At 49.4% G+C, this 24,429-nt stretch overlaps 1 protein-coding gene across 4 annotated transcripts in view; it reads left to right on the top strand.

Annotated features, from left to right (window-relative positions):
• Window positions 1-24,429, top strand: part of HDLBP (high density lipoprotein binding protein) — a 933,925-nt gene that overhangs the window by 633,529 nt on the left and 275,967 nt on the right. For 2 of the 4 annotated variants that reach the window (XM_085634158.1, XM_085634157.1), the window contains exon 21: window positions 3,170-3,315. In XM_085634158.1, the coding sequence (XP_085490284.1) occupies window positions 3,170-3,315 (146 nt within the window). Of the gene's footprint in view, window positions 1-3,166; window positions 3,316-24,429 lie in introns of all 4 variants that reach the window. The other 2 variants (XM_085634156.1, XM_085634155.1) reach the window with 1 other exon arrangement.

The following is a 24,429-nucleotide window of genomic DNA, read 5'->3' as shown; positions in this document are numbered from 1 at the left end:
TGGGGGGGGGGGGGGGGGTTGCCTACGTGTGCCATGACTTTTACTTATGCTCTTGCCTCCTGGGCACAGGGATGGGAGGTTGTCTGGGCTGGCAGGGTGACTGTGTAGGTTCCTGCTTCTTCTTTCCCTGCCCTTGGGTTCTGCAGTGTTTGCACTACTCTGGTGTTGTTTTTTCACCGTTTCTTTCCAATTTTCCTGCTCTTCGCACACTGTTCCCATGCTTCCACAGTTTATCTGGTGATTCCGCGTTGTGGTGCGGCAAAGTTCTCCGAAGAAAACTGATGTGGGCGCGCCCGGGCAGGTCTTGTGTGTCCTCACTGACGTCACGTACGCGGACGACGCCTGGGCGGAGTCACGTGATGTTTCCCCGCCCCCGGCGCTCAGGGATGCTGTGGCAAAAAGTTTCCGGATCCAGTCTCACGCCTCGGGATTATTCTACGTGAAGGAATCTGCGGCTAGAATCGTCTCTACCAGATACATCATTACCGAAGGTAAGTAACTTGTACGTCTCGTGAAATGGTTTTCATACGTGCTTCCACTTTATCAATGGTCTCCTTGGGATAACCCCGTTGTCAAAATCGATTTCTGATCTGACTGACATCCCGGTCACATTTATCTTGTGTAGATTAAATCCCTTTGATACGCAACAATTGAGAATAAGGCAAATTCTGAATCAATTTAGGTGAGTGGAAACTGCGGAACAACAAAGTGTTGTTGCGGTCAGTTGTTTTAACAAATACACTGGTGTTGATCCCGGTTTCATTTTTCTCTACCAATACATCCAAAAATGGCAATTAAATATTGCTGATGGTGTGAGTGAATTGTATTTGGTTGTTTTTAGTGTTTAGAGACCTGATGTTGCATTCAAAGGCTGCTTTGGTGTGAGACCAAATTAAAAAAATATTGTCTATCTATCAACAATACATCACCAAATGTTGACTCCAAGCGAGATCTTTGAAAATGTATTAATCTCCGAAAGCAGCCATGAGGACGAACTCAGCCGCAGATGCATGATGGATCACGAATGGCATCTTCACTCGGAGGTGGTGCTAGGTCTCTTTCAACAGTGGGGAAAGCCTTGGTTAGATCTATTCGCCACAGAAGAGAATGCATAATGTCAGCAATTCTGCACGTTGGAATTTCCAAGCGCGCACTCGCTAGGCGACGCTTTTCGTTGCGAGTGGAGCTGTGGTCTGTTGTACGCCTTTCCACCTAGACCACTTCTACCCAAAGTGCTGAAGAAGATCAAGCGTGACAGGGCCCAAGACATTCTTGTGGCTCCGGACTTTGCACAGAGTCTGGTATCCAGAGCTGCTCAGCATGGCCATCGATCCTCCGATCCGACTGCCTCTTTGGGAGGATCTTCTGTCGCAGCAGCAGGGGATGGTCCTCCACCCAAAACTGTCCAGGCTCCACCTTCTTGCTTGGAGAGTGAGCGGCAGCAGTTGACGTCATTTGACCTGCCTCCTGAAGTTTGTGACGTGAACTTGGCAGCCAGGTGTCCCTCCACTAAGACGGTATATGCCTGCAGATGGAACAAATTTGTGACAGGCACCTCTTTTTGGGGTTCTCTTGTTCCTCATTTCTTTCGCCCAGCAGGGCTCTGCTCTGGGCACTATCAAGGGCTATCTTTTGGCCATTTCTGCTTTTCTTCAGCTTCCTGATCAGCCTTCTCTCTAAGTTCCCGGTTGCAGATCGTTTCTTAAAAGGCATATCTCATCTCTTTCCACCCATTCCCTTCGTTATGCCTCAGTGGGACTTCAATCTTGTCTTTACCCATTTTGTGTGTGGTCCCTTTGAGCCGCTTCACAACTGTTCTTTAAGACTTTTAAGCCTTGAAACTGCATTCCTGGTGGCCATCACATCTTCTAGACGAGTGAGTGAGCTCCAGGCTCTTAAATCCAAATCTCCTTTTCTGGCTGTACATCTGGACAAGGTTGTCCTTAGGACTCGTCGATCCTTTCTCCCCAAGGTGGTTACTTCTTTTCACATCGGGCAAACCATCACTTTGCCCACCTTCTTTCCGCCTCAGATTCCTTATAAAGAGGAAGTGAGGCTCCACCGTCTGGACCCAAAACGAGCGCTTTCTTTCTATCTGGATCGCACAAAACCGTTCCAGGTGGATGACCAACGTTTTGTTGGCTACGTAGGCGCTAAGAAAGTTTGGGCCGTACACAAACAGACCATTTCTAAATGGGTCATTTTGTGTATTAAAGCCTGCTATTCTCTGGATAAAAAGAAACCTCCAGTGGGGCTCTGCTCTCTTTCCACCAGGATGATGGCAGCCACTACTGCTTTGGGATCAGGAGTTCCTCTACATGACATATGTAAGGCAGTCACATGGCATCACTGCACACATTTACGAAACACTACTGCTTGGACAGTCAAGTCCGGAGAGACGGCTTCTTTGGCCGTTCTGTTCTCCAGGACTTTCTGGTGTGAACTTGGTTCGCAGACCCACCTCCGGGGTTGGTATTACTGGGGTATCTATTCTAAGGTAAGGAATCTATAACAGACTGTTTCTTTCGGGTGAACAAGTTACTTACCTTCAGTACCGATATATCTGTAAGAAACATAGGTCAGTTACAGATTCCTTACCGCCTCACCCATTCTCCACGTTCTGCAAACTGATTTCTCAGGTTAAGGACATCCTTTCCGGGCACTAGTTTTGTGCACCAGTGATCAATGTCTTACATGGCTCTGCGTTTCTGGTGCAGAAAGTCGTGTACAGAACGGACGTCAGTGTGCGAGGGTGGTATCTTAAGTAGCTACCGCAACGTCAGCTGGGTGACCACAATGCCAACGACTGACGCGGAGCCGACCGACGCCACCTTCCGACGCGCAAAGGTACTGCTGACTAAAAACTTTCCGGATCCATTCTGATGCCTGGGGGTAATTCTAAAATAAGGAATCTATAACTAACCTATGTTTCTTACAGATATATCGTTACCGAAGGTTAGTAACTTGTTCTTTAACAAGCCAGAGTAAGTAACTTTGTTTTTTATTAGGAAAAAAAGGATTGTTTCTTCATCGGTGGTGGTCTGTAGTAAAAATTTTGACCTTTTTTTCATGACTGTGAGGCAGCTCATATGCATCATTTGCTGTACAAGACAGTTTACTCTGACCTCGAATTGGGGACACAGTTAACATGGCATTTATCTCTTAGTAGCCCCAGGTGCTGAGGTGACTTTGCCAGAGCTTGCAGAGGAGAATGGGGAGGTGAAAGAGGTAGATCCCAGCTCGCCAAAGAAGTGTGATGTCATTGTCATCTCTGGGCGCAAGGAGAAGTGTGATGCGGCAAGAGAAGCCCTTCAGGTGAGAAAAGGTTCTACAACAGCATGTGTAGTTTCTGTGAAAGGACTCCATTTTTAGCATTCTGCAACTGCTTGTACCTGGAGTGCTTGTCTCCATGCAAGATGTAAAATAAAAAGATTTCAAAGGAAAATAAACAAAATGCAGTCCAAATTGATGGTTTCCATAATGTAAGAGTAGCACCATTGTTAGGTAGGTGTTGAATCCTGAAGGAATCGAGACTCCCCATTTCTCCTCTTCACAGGCTATGGTGCATTGTTATCCTAAACTGCGATGTCTCAACTTCCAAAGGCAGAAGGCCTTGGAAATCATGCAGCCACCAGCTATGGCAGAGGGCAAACTCTGTGGCGACACTGGACTGATGCAACTGGCTGGTATGGATGCAATAATAGCCAAACTCTGGGCAGGCTTTTGGGCCATCAACAGCCACTTAGAGACCCTCAGCATATGCCTAGATTCCTTTGGTGAGATCCTTGAAAGCCATGACAACGGACTGGAAGCCACTGAGGGGAGCGTGTCGAACCTAGACGATGGGGCTGTGCAATCTATGAAGCGGATGGAAAAACTTACATCTGTGGCCATGAAGAACGAAGATCTCCGTTTTGGGGTGGGCACATCGCTCACTGAGCCCCAATCATGGCCTCTCCCCAAGGCGTATAATTGCCCACCTCCTAAACTTAATAACCGTAATGTTGCCTCGAGACTGGCCGATGAACATAGCCCGTTACAGTGGCAGGGCCCCACCATCTCCTCATTCCCACACTTCACAGCTGTGGTCCAAGAGGCTTGCTGGAAATTTACAGACGTCAAGGCCACTCTCCGGAAACTGGGACTCTGGTATGGTTTGATCTACCCAGCAAGCCTTGGGGGTCTAGGTCAACCGTAAGCTAAATTTACCCCAGTATTGGAACTTTCATAGATTCTCATGCTTTGTATCATTCCCCGTCGTCGGAATGGGAGCCTCGGTAACAAAATATATATATATATACATATGTATAACCATAGAAACAAAAGAGAAAAATAGGCCTAGGCCTCATCTCATTTTGTAGTATATCACCCTCTTTGTGTAAAAGAGCCCAAACTTTTGCCAGGGCCAATCAGCACAGCCTCACCCTCTGGAACCTTCCTGAGAGAGCTCAGAGCCTCAGATTTTTCTACCGCACGTTGTGCTAGGGAGTCTCCACTGAGCTCTGCTCAGTTTTTCACAGAGGACCTTGAGAGACAGAGAGGGGCGCTTGCTGACGTGGCTGCAGAAGATAAAGACCAGGGAGGTCATTTCTTCGGATGAGGAAGGATCTATCTCTGGTACCTCCTCCAGGAGATCGAAGAAGAGGGGTAGGTCATCGCCCTCCACTTCTGCGGAACCCCCTCTCAAGGTTCCTCTCAAAGCCCCTCACGGGATCTCTGACAGGTCTGAGGAGGCTGGTCCCAAAAAATCTCCTCACGACAGTGTAAAGGAGAGGCAGGGACGGGCTACTGTGGACATAGCCCCTAAGGACAATAAGGGGGTTGCTACATCTACCCCTCCGTCCCAGAAGGAGAAACCTGTAAAGAAACAGGCTGCAGAAACTCCTCAGTCGGTGCCACTGAAGAAACCGCGTCCGTCGACGCAGGCGGCAGCAGGTACGTCGACGACGATCTCCTCAATTAAGCCTATTTCCATGGGGTCGTCCACGAGACCGTCGACAATATCTACTTCGTCGACGACGAGGACCACGTCGACGATGACGACGACGACGACGAGTTCGTCGATGTTGATGACTACAAGTTCGTCGACGAGACTGTCGACGGGTGCTCCGCCGACGATGAAACAGACTACGTCGACGAAAAAGAAAGCTCCGTCGACGACTGCTCCGTCGACGACTGCTCCGTCGACGACTGCTCCGTCGACGACTGCTCCGTCGACGACTGCTCCGTCGACGACTGCTCCGTCGACGGCTGCCCCGTCGACGACTGCCCCGTCGACGACTGCTCCGTCGACGACTGCTCCGTCGACTAGGATTACAGGACTGTCGACGGCCTCATCGTCGACGACGATTTCAGCTCCGTCGACGACAGTTGCCTTTCAGTCGTCGTCGAGTGCGTCGACATTGGAAATCCCGTTGCCATCGACTCCGTCGACGAGACCGCCGACGGGACCGTCGACGACGAAAAATTTGGATTTTTCAACCCAAAGATTAGTGATTACACCGGACATGACTTCCCCTAGGCGGGTCACGCCTTTGCCACCATCCATGCTTCTCGAGGACTCGGAGGAGGATGAGGAGGATGGGCAGTTTGGGGACGCATACAGCCTTTCAGACCTGAATGTTAAACAGCAGGACACAGATACGGAGGAGTTTTATGGCCCAGAGGGGCAGGAGAGGCACCAACAGGGATTACGCCCCCGCCCTATAAGGCAGGACCTAATTGCCTTGCCAGTGGCTTTGGTGTCGGATTTGCAACAGATGCTGCAAGACTATAGATCTCGTTTTCCGACGTTGCCGGATCGCACTCCAGTGCGTCCTTCTCCTTTGGAAGTGCCACGTGACATACCAATGGACTTGCCACCTCTACCAAGAGAGGTACCTCGGTCCATTTCACCAGTGCTGCCCTTAGTGGTTCCCCAACCTTCAGGTACGGAACCTGCTGATGATGACGCGGACGATGGAGATACGGACGAAGACGACGAGGGACAGGTGATCCCTCTTACAGATCCAGGCGATCCAGATGGGGACCCTGATGATACACAGGATCTTGATGCTGTAGGCCGAGAGACAAATATATCGCCTCCGGTGGACATTGGGGGTTTCCATAATTTGATGGAACGGGCATCCAAGAGGTTTGGTTTGCCCTTTACGGCGGAGCAGTCCGACTGCTTCCTTTATGACTTTAAAGCCCAATATAAGAAGTCTGTAAGATCAATTCCCATTATAGAACATGTCTGGGATGAGGGACTGAAGACAATGCAGAATCCAGCAACCGTCATTCCGGTTCTTCCCCGGCTGGAGAAGAAATACAAGGCACCAGAGGGCAGTCCTGCGTGTCTTCTAGGACAACCTAAGCCGGATTCTGTTATTTCTCAAGCTGCTCAAAGTAAATCTAAGAATCCGTCCACTCCTTTAACCACGCCTCCAGATAAAGAAGGCAGAAGACTGGACAATGTGGGTAAAAGATTCTCCACCATGGCCAGCTTGTTGGTGCGGGCAGCTAATTCTCTGGCTATTCTGGGCAGATACGACCGCCAGATGTGGTGTGATATGGAACCATTCCTGGACCAGCTACCAGAAACTAGTCAAGACGAAGCCAGACAGGTGCTGTTGGAGGGAGAACGATGCTCTTCGGAAGTCATCGACTGTGCGATGGACATTGCCTCAACTGCTTTCAGGGCTTTGGCGGGCTCAGCCGTCTTGCGCCGCCAAGGCTGGTTGAAGGCGACTTGGTTTCGCCAGGAGGTCCAGAATAAGATCTTGGACCTCCCCTTTGACGGAGAGATGCTTTTTGGAAAGCATGTGGATGACGCCCTCCAAGGCATTAAAAAGGACACCGATACAGCTAAGTCCTTAGGCTCTTTGACCTACCGTAAGGTGCCATTTAAGGGGGCACGTGGTCGGGGGTTTTCTAACTACAGAGGAAACCAACGACAGTATTCCTCTCAATCTGGACAGTCCTATAAAGGACAATATTCCAGCCAGCGCCAAGGACAGTCGGCGTCTTTCTCTCGGCAGTCCCAGAGAGGACGTCAGAATCGTCAGGGACGAGACAACGCCAAGAGGCAATAGCGGCCTCCTGGCTCTGGCTACTGTTCCTCCACTGCCACAAACACCGATCGGGGGCAGGATATCTTTTTGTCTGGACAGCTGGGTGCGTTTAACATCAGACCGGTGGGTCTTGAACATAGTTCAGAGTGGCCATACGTTGGAGTTCCAAGATCTTCCTCCAACAAGAGCTCCAGACGCCCGTGCAGCGAAACATCTCCGACTCTTACATCTCGAAGCCCACCAGCTTTTCATCAAGGGGGCGATAGAGCCTGTGCCACTTTCACAAAGGGGCAAGGGGTTTTATTCCAGGTTCTTCCTGGTTCGGAAGACGGAGGAGGCATGGCGTCCTATACTAGACCTCAGGGAGCTCAACACCTATCTCATCAAGCTCTCTTTCAGGATGGTCACACTCCAGGATATTCTAAGGCTGCTCAATCCGGGAGATTTTTTGGCATCCCTGGATTTAGAGGATGCTTACTTTCATGTTCCGATCCACCCAGCTCACAGGCAATATCTACGCTTCACAGTAGGCAAGAGCCATTTCCAGTTCAAGGTGCTCCCGTTTGGCCTTCGGTCGGCACCCCGCATTTTCACGAAGATGCTGGCACCAGTCGCTGCTTTCCTGAGAAAACAGTCCTTGGAAGTGTTCCCGTACTTGGACGACTGGCTCATCAAGGCTCCATCGTTCAGGGCAACGTCTCAGGCTGTGTCAACTTGCATAAGATTGTTCGCCCATTTGGGTCTTCAGCTCAATGTGTCCAAGTCGGAACTGATACCCTCCAGGTCACGGAAGTTCCTTGGGGCAATTCTGGACACGAGACGATGCACGGCTCGTCCGTCAGAGGAGCGTCAGGGCAAACTGGCCGCTTCCGCTCGTCTAATACTGCACAAGAGACATGTATCGGTTCGACAGTACAAGTCCTTGCTCGGATCAATCTCATCCTGCATACCTTTGATACCGCATTGCAGGCTACATATGCGTCCTCTACAGGAGGAGCTGGACAAACAGTGGCGTCAGGCAGAAGGATCGTTCAACGACAAAGTATGGATAACACCTGCCATGCGCACGGCTTGCGAATGGTGGCTGGTGAAGGAAAACATCGCAGGAGGATTAACGTTCCGAGTCCCTCCTTCGCCTATGGTGGTGACCACGGATGCTTCCCTAGAAGGGTGGGGAGCTGTCCTCCAGGAGCTTCAGGTCAGCGGTCACTGGAGTCCAGCAGACAGACTGCGCCACATCAATCTTTTGGAGCTGAGGGCCATTCACTTAGCCTTGCTGGCGTTCCTCCCCAGACTTCAGAACCGTGCAGTGCTGGTCCGGACAGACAACACTACGGCCATGCACTATATAAACAAGCAAGGGGGAACGAGATCACGGACGCTGTCCAAAGAAGCTCAGGTGATCTGGGAATTTGCCATCTCTCACGGGATCACTCTGCGAGCCGAGCACCTGGCGGGGTGTCTCAACATCACAGCGGATGCTCTAAGTCGGCAGACGAAGGTGACACACGAGTGGGAGCTGGATCAGGCCACTCTGGAGGCAGTGTTCAAGAAATGGGGTACTCCGACCATAGACCTCTTTGCGACCCCGGAGAACGCCAAGTGCCGGTTTTACGCAAGCAAGGTTCCCCAGCGAGAGTCTCTGGGGAATGCCCTTTCGATTGCTTGGTTCGGCGCATTTTGCTACGCCTTTCCTCCAATTCCCCTCATTCCTCGAGTTCTCAGGAAGGTCAGGGCAGAACCATGCAAAATGATCCTCATTGCTCCAGCATGGGCGCGGCAGTTCTGGTACTCGGAACTCCTACTTCTCTCCCAAGATCGCCAGATTCGCTTGCCACTGATTCCATCTCTGTTATCGAGAAATCAGGGGCAAGTCCTCCATCCGGATCCGGAATCACTTCACTTGTCAGCGTGGCTCCTGAACACAGAGAATTCCGCCATCTGAATCTGTCTAAGGAATGCAGGGATGTTCTATCTCAAGCACGGGCACCAAGCACTAATAAGACCTACAGGGCAAAGTGGAAGAGATTTTGCCTTTGGTGCCAGAGGAATAAACTCCATCCTTACAAATCCCGGCCACATCAGATTCTGCCCTATATCCTGTCCCTGGCAAAATCAGGTCTGGCGCACTCTTCGATCAAGGTGCATCTGGCTGCCTTATCCCGCTTTCGACGGAAGACATCGGGGCCATCTCTATGGTCTGCAAGAATTGTTAAGCAGTTCCTTAAGGGGTTATTTCGGATGTATCCTCCGGTCCGGCCACCTCCGCCTATCTGGCAACTTAACCTGGTACTGGCTCAACTGATGAAAGCGCCCTTTGAGCCGATTCACAAAGCGGATTTGAAGTTCCTATCTTGGAAGCTGGCCCTTCTCCTAGCATTGACTTCGGCTAGGAGAGTTAGTGAACTCCAGGCTCTCTCTATAGTGGAGCCTTTTCTACAGTTCAAGAGGGATGTCATGATTTTGAGAACCAACCCAAAATTCATCCCGAAGGTGCCTTCGGAGTTTCATTTGAATGAACCCTTAATTTTGAACTCCTTTTTTCCGCGTCCTTCCACTCAAGCGGAACGAACATTGCATTCTTTGGATGTCCAAAGATGCCTGAAATTCTATCTGGAGCGCACACGCTCTTTCAGAAAGTCTACTCAACTATTTATCGCCTACAGTGCACCACGGAAGGGGTTACCGCTCGCTAAGAGTGGCATTTCCCGCTGGATCTCCAGTGCAATTCAGTACTGTCATCAGGCTGCGGGCAAACCTTTGGATAAAAGGGCCCGGGCGCATTCTACGAGAGCGATGGCGTCTTCAGTGGCTCTCTTTGCTGGAGTGGCGATTAAGGACATCTGCAGGGCAGCAACGTGGAGCAGTGTACACACCTTCACGAAGCACTACTGCCTGGAATCGGTGGGACGAGCTGACGCTGCGGTTGGTCAAGCAGTCCTCCGGAATCTTTTTCAATGAGAGGTGAGCTTTCCCTACAATCCCTCCATCCTGGTAAGCACATTTGGTTTCAGTAATGGTTGTTTTATCATGTGCACTGAGATGATTTTGTAAAGCCATGTAATTACCGAAATGTGCTTGTCGTGATCTACTGCTTGCTATTCTGATACAAAGCATGAGAATCTATGAAAGTTCCAATACTGGGGTAAGAAAACAAGTTACTTACCTGTAACTTTGGTTCCCCAGTATTGGTAACTTTCATAGATTCTCATGCGCCCACCCACCTCCCCTGGGAAAGCTCTGCCGGTTTACTAAGGTAGTGGCTGTTGGCACAACGGCTACGAAAATCTGAGGCTCTGAGCTCTCTCAGGAAGGTTCCAGAGGGTGAGGCTGTGCTGATTGGCCCTGGCAAAAGTTTGGGCTCTTTTACACAAAGAGGGTGATATACTACAAAATGAGATGAGGCCTAGGCCTATTTTTCTCTTTTGTTTCTATGGTTATACATATGTATATATATATATATTTTGTTACCGAGGCTCCCATTCCGACGACGGGGAATGATACAAAGCATGAGAATCTATGAAAGTTACCAATACTGGGGAACCAAAGTTACAGGTAAGTAACTTGTTTTCTTCTTTGACACTCCAGCCGCAGTCCAAACATTCTGCCAACAATACTCCAGCAAATGACCATTCTTTCCGCTCCACTCTGGACAGAACCCGCCAGACATTCATTCTAGCGCCAGGTCTGATCTCTTCCCCACAGGCTGAAGGCTGTATTTCTCCCTACCTTACTGCCGCTCTGCTTAACCAGCGACACTTTATTTTAGCATCCATGTAGGCACGTTCATATGAACTGTTTCCACTTGGAGGCTCACAGAATCTCATTAGACTGTTTGCTGATCTTGTATATAAAAAGGTATATGTTGTAGCATTGTCACCCCCTAATGGTACACACAAATATTATATTGTTTTGCTTAGTTGGGATTAGCTTGTTGGGTCTATAGTGGGCCTTCCTGAGCCTGGTCTGGGTGGGGTTGTTGTTATGACAGTTCGAGTCATTGCTTGTTGTTTGCCGTGCTGCCCTAATGTATATAATGTTCGCTGCCTATCCTTCTTTAGTTTTAATTGTACCACGTTATGAGCCATACCCACCTCCCTGAACCAAATTCTCTCCCTATCACACTTGTATCCTGTGAGCCTAATCCAACATGGCTGCTTGGAGCTTTTGCTCCGTAGAAGCCCCGTGCTCTACAACCTAGCGCGGTGCTTTAACTCCACCAATACAGCTGATGGAGTCATCCCCGGTAATCGGAAGTTGGGGAGCGTCTATCGAGGTGGCCGCCGTGACATCTAGTCCCTGCATCGCCAGGTTTATCGCGGAAAGTCCTGCCGTACGATCCCACCTCAAGATGGCGCCTGGGATGTTTTCAGAGCTGGGGCTGCGACATTGAGAGCGGAACCCCGGGAGCCTGCCCTCCCGCTTCCCTGATGGGCGCCCGCAACGGAAGTTTTTCGGCTACACCTGCGATGCAGTCCTGTTCATCAGACCTGCACCCAGTTTGTGTCTGGCACACTGTGAGCCTCCCTACGCTTGTGTGGCCCAATAGTTGCGTGCAGAAGACACCCGTCGGACGCAGCGGACATGCCAGAGTGTTTCCATGGACCTTTGAGACTCTTCTTGCCCAGGTTGGTGGTGAGCGGATCCCCCGCCTCCCCCTCCCCCCCCCCCACCCCCCTTCCTGTCTGTCCGTCTGCTTCCCAGCGCGAAGCCAGTAGACAGAAGCTCTGCCGCGCATGGTTTGAAAAGGGTCCCAGGATGCCTGACCCTAACATGGCTGCCAATGGTGACTGTTTTTCCCACTCCTGATCTTCTTCCAGACATTACCTCTACCAGGACTACGCCTGACCGCAAGTTGACGCCTGTAACTCACTGGGACAATGGCACTCCCTCCCACCCCGTCCCCACGCACTAAGCTGACTACCTCGGAGTCCCTGAGTGCTCTTCAGCTCTTTCCCGACAGCGGAGTCGGAGCACCATGTCCGACGCCCAGTGGAGCTGCTCTGCTCAGCTATAGATGAGATTGGCCTTGGCTCACCCCCTGACCGTCACCTACCCAGCCGGACCTTGGGCACAGTTTCTCTCCGTCTCCCTGTCTCATAATCCACCCCCCAACCTCTTTCCCCCTTTTCATTCTGTCTACCGCCCATGCTGCTATCCTCTCTCCCCTGAATCTCTTCCCTTGCCTGCTTTTTCACTTACGTATATGTTTTTAACTCCTGTAACTACACTCCAGCAACTTGTAACAATGCTCTGTAACTGTTTAACTTGTAACTATGACCTGAAACAATTGCTCGTCCTCATGTAAAGCGCTTGGATACCTCTGGTTCTAGCCAGCGCTATATAAAATTTTTCAAATCAAATATTAGGGGTCCTAATGACAGTCTGTAGGAAGCTGGCTCTGTATATACTATACCAAAGTGAGGTATAGTGTGCACAGAGTCCAGTGGAACCCAGAAGGTAGGCAGAGATAAAGTTAGATAGCACCTCACTCTCTATTTGTGGTAGTGTGGTCGAGCAGTACGGCAGTATCAGAGGACAGTGTTAGGCGTTTTTTGTACACACTCAGTCAGCAAATGAAGTCACACACTCAAAGACTGAACTTCAGACCAATTGTTTTTGTACAGAAAATGTTCTTTTAGTTATTTTATTTCCTAGAACCAAGCAAGCCTGGCACAGGTAAGTGTTATGTACTTTGCAGTAAATATACAAATTAAATACAGTATGGATTGAAATGGTATATGCACTTTGTTTTGACTTACAGTATTGTTGCAGAGAAATGCAATGCTTCGTAAATAGAGTACATAGACTTGAATGGGCTTTTCAGTAAAATACCAGGTAAGTTAGTTTTAAGATTACTTTTCTTACTCCGTGTAGTATACCTAGACAATAATCTGGGACATTTCCTGTAAACGGGTAAGTAAAATAGTTTGTGATGTACAATTTTAAAGAATTGTTTTTGGTTTTCAAACTCCACACTTAGACACTTTCCCCAAAAAAACAGTAAATGTTATCCTATGGAGGAAGATAGTGTTATCTGTGTTAAGGTAAGTATTCAGTAGTTGGAGTTGAGGTTCTGGGAGTAGACTCAGGGGTCCCCCAGGGTCAGGGATGCACTCTCGTTACACCCTCAGCGGCACTAGGGCGGCCGTGTACAGAGTGCTGAGGCCCAATGTTATCCAGTGGGGGATAGGGGGCCTCTGTTTGGTGACTTCTGACGAGCAGACCACTTAGTTGTGGGAGCAAAGCTCCTGGACTTTAGCTCAGGGAAAATGGGGATCCAAAGTAGCACCGAAGGTGCACCCTCAGCGGCACTAGGACGGCCAGGTGCAGGGTGCTGTTAGTCGTCTGGCGCCCTGTTTGCAATGGGGAACCTCCGGTTTGCAAAGGCACTGCAGGCTTGGGTATGAAGGTCTTCTGGGTGCGACCACCACTTCCAGAGGTATGTTGTGGGTTGGTTAAGCACCATCTGTTTTGTCACCCAAGGCCGTGGGATGTCAGATGCAGGAGTGCCTTTTAGGGTCTGATCTTCTTACCAGCTCCTGGCCGTGTTTGGGGGGGGGGCTTCCAAATTTAGGCTACAGGCTTGAAGAAGGCAGGGGTTGGCGGGTCTTGGATAAGATCGCCGGGGGGATCTCCCGTGGTGTTTGCCCACTCAAGCTCGGGCCGTGGACAGCGCGTGCTGAGTGGTGTGGATTTGCGGTGTCTGGCCGGAGCCAGAGGTTGCAGGTGAACAAATCCAGTGTTCACAGGAGACCATCTTTGTGGTTGAAGGCGGGTAGGTCCTCCGGGGTTTGAGGTTGCTGGCTGCATGACACACCAGGATTTCCCTGGAGCAGGTTCGAGGAGGAGATAGGCTAGTAGGGCTGGGGCCAAGTCAGTGGGCGTCTTCCTCTTGTCAGCTTCTGCATGGCTGTTCGGTCCTTCTTCTTTTCTTGTAGTTTCTTATTGTCTGAGGAAGCAAGGTTCAGGGGTGCCCCTAAATACTAGATTTAGGGGCGTTACAGGTAGGTAAAAAGGTTGGGACCAATAGGTCCCTTCCCTGGGGTGGGTACACCCCCTATTATGCCACCCACCAGTGGGAGAGGGGCATAAGCCTTTCCTTGGTTGACGGAGTCCTCCTATCTGCAAGATGGCGGGGCATGAGAGTTGTGCTTTACCTCACCTCCCCCACCTAAGGGGTGGAGTTGGCAGGGGTGGGCAGACCTCTCTTCCTCACTTGTTTTTCTTGCCGCTTCACACGCCCAAAGTGAGGGTCAGAACAAGTGGGGACCAGTTGCTGAAAGCAGCAAGTGGCCTGGGGAGCCTCACAAAGGCGGCAAGCCTTCATGAACCCTTCCCATCCTGGGGGTGGAGGCTTGTACCTTGTCCCAGGATGTGCACTGTTTCAGGCCCCAGGAGGCAGCAGGCTCTTGACCCAGGGGTCCAGAAACCTGTCTGGTGGAGGCAGCTTTAAGCAGCCACTCTGCCTGGACCCTAGTCATAGGTTAGTTTTCAGGGGGCATCCCTAAGATGCCCTCTGTGCGCATTTTCCATTAAATCCCACACTGGCATCAGTGTGGGGTTATTGTGCTGAGAAGTTTGATACCAAACTTCTAAGTTTTCATTGTAGTCATTATGGTGCTGTATTGTTCGTAATGACTACCTCCCAGCAACATATCCTCTTAATGGCAGCACTGCACTTACAGTGTCTAAGAATGGACTTAGAAACTGAAGGGGTACAGGGCTCATGCACCTGTACCCTCACCACTGGTATAGTCAACCCAGCTATAGGGGTGACTGATCTGTGCCAGGGCAGTAGGTTGTAGGAATGGCACACAGGGATGTGTACCATGTCGACTCTTCACTTTGTTCTGCACCAAAATACGCAGCCTGCAAAGGCAGTGTGTGAGTGTAATGGTAGTGTGAGAAAGTGCCCTCTTTCTTGCATGGTATGCCCCCACTTTTGCTGAATTGCTGATGTTCTTTTACTGAGTGTGCCCTGGGCTCCTGCTAATCGGGTACCCAGGGCATATGTTCCTTCCCTAAAACTCCATTGAAGCCTTATATACTGTTCCCTAATAGGTACAGGGTGTACAGAGTCCACAGTCCCCCAGAGGCTGATAGAGGTCAAAGTTAGGTATGACCTTACTCTCAAAAGTGGTAGCTTGGTCGAGCATTAAGGCAGTACCAGAGGACAGTGTAAAGCATTTATTGTACACACTCAGTGTGAGAAAGTGGGTTTCTATTGCAGTAACCCCCCCTTTTTTTGCCTAATAGCTGATGCACTTTCCCTTGTTGTGCCCTGGGCTCCTGCCAATCAGGTGCCCAGGGCCTATGTTCCTTCCTTAAAACACACAAACTCCCAATTGGCAAACCCTGGCCACATGTCAGCCCCTGGTAAATGGTACCCTAGGTACCCAGGGCCTTGTGACCAGGGAAGGCCTCTAAGGGCTGCAGCACTCATTGCGCCACCCTTAGAGACCCTGTACCCTTACACACACACACTGCCTTTGCAGGCTGAGTGTCTGGGTGCAGGACAAAACAAAGAGTCAACATGGCACACATCTCTGTGTGCCATGCCCATTACCTATACTGCCAAGGCATATGTCAGCCACCCCTCTGGCTGGGTGCCTTATGCCTATGGTGTGGGCACAGGAGCAGGAGCCCTGTGCCCCTACAGTACCCAGGTCCATTCCTGGGCACTGTAAGTACAGTGCTGCCTTTTACAAGTACATGGTGCTGAGAGCTCGTCAAACACGAACTCCACAGCACCATAAGGGCAACACTGAAGACTGGGAAGTTTGGTATCAAACTTCTCAGCACATTAAACCCACACTGATGCCAGTGTGGGATTTAATGTACTAAGCACCCCAGAGGGCATCTTAGAGATGCCCCCTTACAGCTAACCTACAATCCACGTCTGCTCTGAGGCTGCCCAGGCTGCCTCACAGCAGACACGTTGCTGGACCCCTGGGTGGGAGAGCCCCTGCTCTCCCGGGCCTGAAACAATGCACATCCTGGGTGAGGTGAGAAATCTCCTCCCCCAGGATGAGCAAAGGGAAGCTTCAAAGGCATGCCGCCTCTAGGAGTTTCCCCAGGCCACTGCAACCCCCCACTCTGGCGGGAAGCTTGGCCGGAAACCCCATACAAGGACAGGGGATGTGCCAGCCTGCCCACCCCACCCCTCAGGTGGGGGAGGCGAGGTGAAGCACATCTCCGGGCTCTCGCCATCTTGAAGATGGGAGGCCCTACCCTATCAGGATTAGGCTACTGCCCTCCTCCCACAGGAGAGAGGCAGGATAGGGGGTGTACCCACCCCAGGACAAGGACCCATTGGTCCCTGGCCTTCACCTACCTGTAACGCCCCTAAATCTAGTATTTAGGGGCCCCCTGAACCTTCCTTCCCCAGATTCCAGATAGAAAAACTACAAGAAGAGCAAGAAGAAAAAAGACCTGCCCTGCAGCTGCTAAAAAGAGGAAGACACCAACTGCTTTGGCCCCAGCCCTACCGGCCTGTCGACCCTCGAACCTGCTCCTGCTCCAGCGCGGCATCTCTTGTGGCCAGCAACCTCAAAAACCCCGGAGGACCTGGCTACCTTTGACCTCTGATTCCCTGGGACTCCCATGAGTAGAGGCTCTACTCGAGAAACCTATTCCTAACTCCTGGCAGCAGCCCGGAACCGCGGACCCAACACACTCTGCACCAGCCAAGCCTGGCCAGTGCCGGAGTGGACAAAGACCCTGAGGACGACCCCACGGCGACTGTGACCCCGAGTCCGGCACCCAAGGACCCCCCTCGACATCCTGGACGAAGCCTGCAGCCTCAGAACCGAGTGCCACCCCAGCCGCGATCAACCAGAGGGTAAGATTCCCGACGTCAAAAGGCACCCCTGCACCCGGCGCCCTGCGGCCCCCTGTGCCCAATCCCGGGGTACCCACCTAACCTACAACTACCCAACTTACCCCTCTAAGTGGTGGTGGCACCGGAAACATCCTCGTCCCCGAGCCTGCAGCCTTTTTCCAAACCGGAACATTCCCATTGACTTCCATTGAGCGCCCGAAGGCTCAAAAGCACCCTGCACCCAGCCGCCCGAGTGGCCCTGGCAGTGCACTCTCTACACTAACTTACTTCCCCACTTGCCCTGAGTAAGTGACCAGGAGCCCAGCTCCCACAGACGCGTGGCTTGCCAGACAGCAGCCACCAACCAAGGCCCCCCTATCCCTCATAGGATAACATTGGGCCTAACTCACTCTGCACCCGGCCGTCCTGAAACCGCTGAGGGTGAACCAACTGTACCTACCTGACACTGGGGGACCCCTGAGTCTATGCCCGGAATTTCAACTCTGCCAGTCGAGTACTTACCCTTAAACCGCTAACTTCATTTTCCTCATAGGGTAACATTGACTGGCTTTTTCTTGAAAAATCTTCTAAGTGTGAACTTTTCAAAACTGCAAATATTCACTAAAAATCAGCCAAGTGACAAAAACGAATTTACTCACCTGCTCTTAGGGGAGCTCCCAGTGCTGGATCTTGGTGCCCAGCCCTGACTCTGAAAAGTGTTCACAACTATACTTACTTCTAACTCATTTTTCTCCCATAGGAAACCATTGTCTGCTTTTCTGTGAAATTTCTTCTAAGTGTCTACTTTTGCAAATTTGAAATATTCTTTTAAAATCGTACCATTTCTGCAAACGAAATTACTTACCTGCTTTTGATAAGGACCCCAGTCCTGGGTCTAGGCACCCAGTCCTGGATTACTAAAGTAACGATAAAGTACTCTACCTGCAATTTGAATTTCTTGCCATAGAGATCCATTGAATGTTTTCTGTGAAATATTTTCTAAGTGCTAACTTTTGAAATAGCTAAATATTATTTAAAAATCATTACAGTTATTAAGTCGACTTTCATCACTTGATTCTGAATACTGACCCCAGGCTGGTTCTAGGAGCCAGACCTGGAATTCCAAAAGTAATCTAAAAAGTAATTTATCACAAATAACCTGAATTTACCATTGAGCTCAATGCATTGTATGTTTAGGAAATAGGATTGTTTATTGCAACCAACTGTGACTGTTTACACAAATTTATTGCTTGAAACAAAAGTATTTATATTCAACCTCTCATTCTGAGAAAGTATATTTTTACCCCCTTTGTGGTTCTAAAAATAAAACAAGCATATATTTTATATATACAAATCATTGGCCTAGAGTTCAGTTATTGAGTGTGTGAAACCATTTGCTGACTGAGTGTGTACAATAAATGCTTTACACTGTCCTCTGGTACTGCCTTACTGCTCGACCAAGCTACCACTTTTTGAGAGTAAGGTCATACCTAACTTTGACCTCTATCAGCCTCTGGGGGACTGTGGACTCTGTACACCCTGTACCTATTAGGGAACAGTATATACAGAGCCACTTTCTCACACTCAGTCAGCAAATGGTTTCACACACTCAATAACTGAACTCTAGGCCAATGGTTTATATATATAAAATATATGCTTGTTTTATTTTTAGAACCACAAAGGGGATAAAAATATACTTTCTCAGACTGAGAGGTTGAATATAAATACTTTTGCCTTAAGCAATAAATTTTTGTAAACAGTCACAGTTGGTTGCAATAAACAATCCTATTTCCTAAACATAACAATGCATTGAGCTCAATTGTAAATTCAGGTTATTTGTAATTAATTACTTTTCAGATTACTTTTGGAATTCCAGGTCTGGCTCCTAGATCCAGCCCTGGGTTAGTATTCAGAATCAAGTGATGAAAGTCGACTTAATAACTGTAATGATTTTTAAATATTTAGCTATTTCAAAAGTTAGCACTTAAAAAATATTTCAAAGAAAACATTCAATGGATCTCTATGGCAAGAAATTCAAATTGCAGGTAGAGTACTTTATCGTTACTTTAGTAATCCAGGACTGGGTACCTAGACCCAGGACTGGGGTCCTTATCAAAAACAGGTAAGTAATTTCGTTTGCAGAAATGGTACGATTTTAAAAGAATATTTCAAATTTGCAAAAATAGACACTTAGAAGAAATTTCACAGAAAAGCAGACAATGGTTTCCTATGGGAGAAAATGAGATAGAGGTAAGTATAGTTGTGAACACTTTTCAGGGTCAGGGCTGGGCACCAAGATCCAGCACTGGAGGCTCACCTAGGAGCAGGTGAGTAAATTCGTTTTTGTCACTTGGCTGATTTTTGGTGAATTTTTGCAGTTTTGAAAAGTTCACACTTAGAAGATTTTTGAAGAAAAAGCCAGTCAATGTTACCCTATGAGGAAAATGAAGTTAGCGGTTTAAGGGTAAGTACTCGACTGGCAGAGTTGAAATTCCGGGCATGGACTCAGGGGTCCCCCAGTGTCAGGTAGGTACAGTTGGTTCACCCTCAGCGGTTTCAGGACGGCCGGGTGCAGAGAGAGTTAGGCCCAATGTTATCCTATGAGGGATAGGGGGGGCCTTGGTTGGTGGCTGCTGCCTGGCAAGCCACGCGGCTGTGGGAGCTGGGCTCCTGGTCACTTACTCAGGGCAAGTGGGGAAGTAGGTTAGTGTAGAGAGGGCACTGCCAGGGCCACTCGGGCGGCTGGGTGCAGGGTGCTTTTGAGCCTTCGGGCGCTCAATGGAAATCAATGGGAATGTTCCGGTTTGGAAAAAGGCTGCAGGCTCGGGGACGAGGATGCTTCAGGTGCCACCACCACTTCGAGAGGTAAGTTGGGTAGTTGTAGGTTAGGTGGGTACCCCGGGATTGGGCACAGGGGGCCACAGGGCTCCGGGTGCAGGGGTGCCTTTTGATGTCGGAAATCTTACCCTCTGGTTGATCGCGGTTGGGGTGGCACTCTGTTCTGAGGCTGCAGGCTTCTTCCGGAATGTCGAGGGGGGTCCTTGGGTGCCGGACTTGGGGTCACAGTCGCCGTGGGGTCGTCCTCAGGGTCTTTGTCCACTCCGGCACTGGCCAGGCTTGGCTGGTGCAGAGTGTGTTGGGTCCGCGGTTCCGGGCTGCTGCCCAGGGTTAAAAATAGGTTTCTTGAGTAGAGCCTCTACTCATGGGAGACCCAGGGGCTTAGAGCCAAGAGGTAGCCAGGTCCTCCGGGGTTGGTGAGGTTGCTGGCCACGAGAGATGCCGCGCTGGTGCAGGTTCGAGAGTCGACAGGCCGGTAGGGCTGGGGCCAAAGCAGTTGGTGTCTTCTCTTTTTAGCAGCTGCAGGGCAGGTCCTTGTTCTTCTTGCTCTTCTTGTAGTTTTCTATCTGGAATCTGTCGAAGGAAGGTTCAGGGTGCCCCTAAATACTAGATTTAGGGGCGTTACAGGTAGGTGAAGGCCAGGGACCAATGGGTCCTTGTCCTGGGGTGGGTACACCCCCTATCCTGCCTCTCTCCTGTGGTAGGGGGGCAGTAGCCTAATCCTGATAGGGTAGGGCCCCCCATCCTCAAGATGGCGATAGCCCGGAGATGTGCTTCACCTCGCCTCCCCCACCTGAGGGGTGGGGTGGGCAGGCTGGCACATTCCCTGTCCTTGTATGGGGTTTCCGGCCAAGCTTCCCTCCAGAGTGGGGGGTTGCAGAGGCCTGGGGAATCTCCAAGAGGCGGCATGCCTTTGAAGCTTCCCTTGGCTCATCCTGGGGGAGGAGATTTATCACCTCACCCAGGACGTGCATTGTTGCAGGCCCGGGAGAGCAGGGGCTCTCCCACCCAGGGGTCCAGCAACGTGTCTGCTGTGTGGCAGCCTGGGCAGCCTCAGAGCAGACGTGGATTGCAGGTTAGCTGTAAGGGGGCATCTCTAAGATGCCCTCTGGGGTGCTTAGTACATTAAATCCCACACTGGCATCAATGCGGGTTTAATGTGCTGAGAAGTTTGAGGCCAAACTTCCCAGTCTTCAGGGTTGCCATTATGGTGCTGTGGAGCTCGTGTTTGACGAGCTCTCAGCACCATGTACTTGTAAATGGCAGCACTGTACTTACAGTGCCCAGGAATGGACCTGGGTACTGTAGGGGCACAGGGCTCCTGCTCCTGTGCCCACACCATAGGCATAAGGCACCCAGCCAGAGGGGTGGCTGACATATGCCTTGGCAGTGTAGGTGATGGGCATGGCACACAGAGATGTGTGCCATGTCGACTCTTTGTTTTGTCCTGTGCCCAGACACTCAGCCTGCAAAGGCAGTGTGTGTGTGTAAGGGTACAGGGCCTCTAAGGGTGGCACAATGAGTGCTGCAGCCCTTAGAGGCCTTCCCTGGTCACAAGGCCCTGGGTACCTAGGGTACCATTTACTAGGGGCTGACATGTGGCCAGGGTTTGTCAATTTGGAGTTTGTATTTTAGGGAAGGAACACAGGCCCTGGGCACCTGATTGGCAGGAGCCCAGGGCACAACAAGGAAAAGTGCATCAGCTATTAGGCAAAAAAGTGGGGGGTTACTGCAACAGAAACCCACTTTCTCACACCCTCTGGAAGGGGAGGAATAATATCCTCATCACCAGAAATGGTATGGGGGTATTATTCCAAAGTGTTACACACCTTACACGACATGTTTTGATAAAGCCAAACCATAGTTACCATAACCGTTTAACATTATAAGGCACTTTAAGAGTATATGGTAGGCTATATCATAGAACAGCGGCGTCTAAGTACTCTGACGTCATTCCGGCGCACGATGCCGACGACGGACGCGGAGCCGCAGACGACGCCTAGCGACGCGCAAGGGGTATTACTGACGAAGAATCTTCCGGATCCAGTCTGACGCCTGGGGATATTCTAAGGTGAGGAATCTAATGTTTCTTACAGATACATCGTAACCGAAGGTAAGTAACTTGTTCGTTAGCCTTTGGAATCTGTAAAAGACAGTGTTTATATCCTGGTGATAGAGCACATTCAATTTCACTCACCGCACCATCTACCACACTCATCCACTTTAAACTCATAGAAATGATTAGATAAGTAATCTCAACGGAGGGGTAAAAAAACATTTCCTCCACCCCCCAGGAGAAGGGTGCCTATACATGTCTTGATGATTTCTATTTGTTATAGAGTAAAAACTCATGAGGGTTAAGATGATCAAAAGCCTCCATTTTAGATGGACTTTTCAAATATAATAAAGTGTCTACCTGTCACGGTATCAGGCTGTACATCCAAAATGAACTGCAGTAACTATTGTCCGCAGGCCCATACATGAGGATTAACTATTCTCTCCGTAGGGCTTCACTCTCGGAATTCAGGATTGATCTATGGAGAATAACTACCCTTATTCCTTGAAACATTGCTCAAAATCATACCTCTAGTTATAGGGTGAGTGCTCAGTAGCGAAACAAACATACCTTCCAATTGTCTATTCAAGGTGCTTCCGATATTGGAAATAAAATAGAGGAAGACCACACCCTGCTCCTGCAATAAAAGAAAATACACTGTAGAATCCCATATATCTATGTTTAACAGTCATAGGTACCAGACACATACAAATTTAGTGTTAACTTAAATTTGTGTTGGGCTTGTATCTTCTGAAATATACGTCATTCAAATAATCCGTAATCTAAAATATATTTTCCCGTAATAAAAGAAAGTTTTCCGTGGTTATATTATACCAAAACCCATGTGCAACTTGACGAGATTTCATCAATTCTGGCCGGTTGTGTTGATTCTGAAAGACACAGAAATAGACTTTTTAATTGATTCCTAATACCCGACATGGTGCCATTCACCAGTCGCTATAAAAAGCATTGTAGTACTTCAAAGGAAGACTATTATGGTTGCTCGCCCCTTCCTATATACTATTTATGTGATTAATTGTAAAAAGCACCGAAATAGACCTTTTAATTAGTTCATAATACGCGACACGGAGCCATTCACCCGTCGTCGTAGAAAACACTACAGTACTACAAGGAAGACTATCTTAATTCCTCACCCTCTCCTGTATACTATTTAAGTAATGTCTTGCATTTGCACAAAACCGCAAGATCCTGTGAAAACCGGGTATTAAGCATGTCCCTCACATCGTGCTACTATACTCGCCGCCAGACAAATCCACGGAGACTACGCTAAAACAACCCAGAAAGCACCCTGATTCTCTTCCAGGGGATCCTCATCAATAGTCATAAGCACTGAATATTCCCGCCCATGTGCGGGGACCCCGGAAATAATAAAATTATATATGTAAAAAACATACATATATACAGCTCTGTATATGTATAAACATATATCATTTTTTCCAAGCAAATGCAGCTCCCATAAAAGGCTCGGCAATGTAAATATACACATCCAATAACACACACATATATATATATATATATAAAGGTATAACAATACACCTAAATCTCTTTTTTTTTTTTTTTTTTTTTTTTTTTTTAATGAGGTAAACACTCATGAGAAAGCAAAAAATAAAGAGAACAAACTGTGGAAAAACACAGATGTACAACACATTGCCAGCCTGCAGGCTGCATTGCAATATAATACCATAGAGACTAAAAAGCCCTGTACAGGTAAAAACTGGCACCGTGCCTTTAAGGCAGCCCTGACTTCCATATCCCATCATGCCTCAGGGGTGACAGTTAGGTCAGTTGTTCTTTCCGGCTCCTTCAGTCAGGACCCTGGAATTCAGCTCTCTTCTTTTTTGACTCTTTAGTCAAGAATTATTACAACTTTAAGATTTTTTTGGACTTCTTCTTACAACTTCTGTGAGGAAGTCAGTATCCTGTGTTTTTCTGACTGATTTTTCAGCCGTTTTGTCAGAAAAATGCCTTCTTTATTTGTTCCATGCCCATCTTGTGGAAAAAAGAAGGCTGCGTCAGACACACATGAGGTGTGTATCATCTGTCTGCCGGACTCTCACTCTCCAGCAACATGTCGTCATTGTGAAGACCTTTCCAAAAGGACTTTAAAGGAGAGGGAGAGGATTAGGCTGTATGGCCTAGCAGAACGGTCGACGTCGAGGCAGTTGGTCCCTGTTTGCTCCCCATCGACGTCGGGCTCGGCGTCGAAGACTCCAGCGGCGGGATCGTCGCGGAGAGGTGAGGAGTCAAGGGGAAGTCATGCTGCAAAGAGAAAATCGTCGTCGACTTTAGATTCAGCGTCGAAGCGGATGCGTTCGACGTCGACGGCGTCTAAAAGCTCGGCGTCGAGGTCTCGGCGCCACAGTTCAACGTCGAAAAAGCATCTGTCGACGTCAAGAGAAGATCGATCGACGTCTGCACAGAGATATCGTTCGTCGTCGAAAGAAAGACATCGTTCGACGTCGAGGTCGGCGAGACATCATTCGACGTCGCGAGAAGTACGTAGGCGATCTCCACAGTCGACGTCGAGACCAAGATCGCCGTCAAGATCAAGATCGCCGTCGAGGAAACATCGTTCGGCGAAGAGGCTTTCGACGTCGTCGGAGCATTCGACGTCGAGACAAAAGTCTCCGTCAGGAGTG

This window comes from Triturus cristatus, chromosome 11 (genome assembly GCF_964204655.1).
Source record: "Triturus cristatus chromosome 11, aTriCri1.1, whole genome shotgun sequence".
In the NCBI taxonomy this organism is placed as follows: domain Eukaryota; kingdom Metazoa; phylum Chordata; class Amphibia; order Caudata; family Salamandridae; genus Triturus; species Triturus cristatus.
This window is presented reverse-complemented; position numbering and strand designations above follow the sequence as displayed.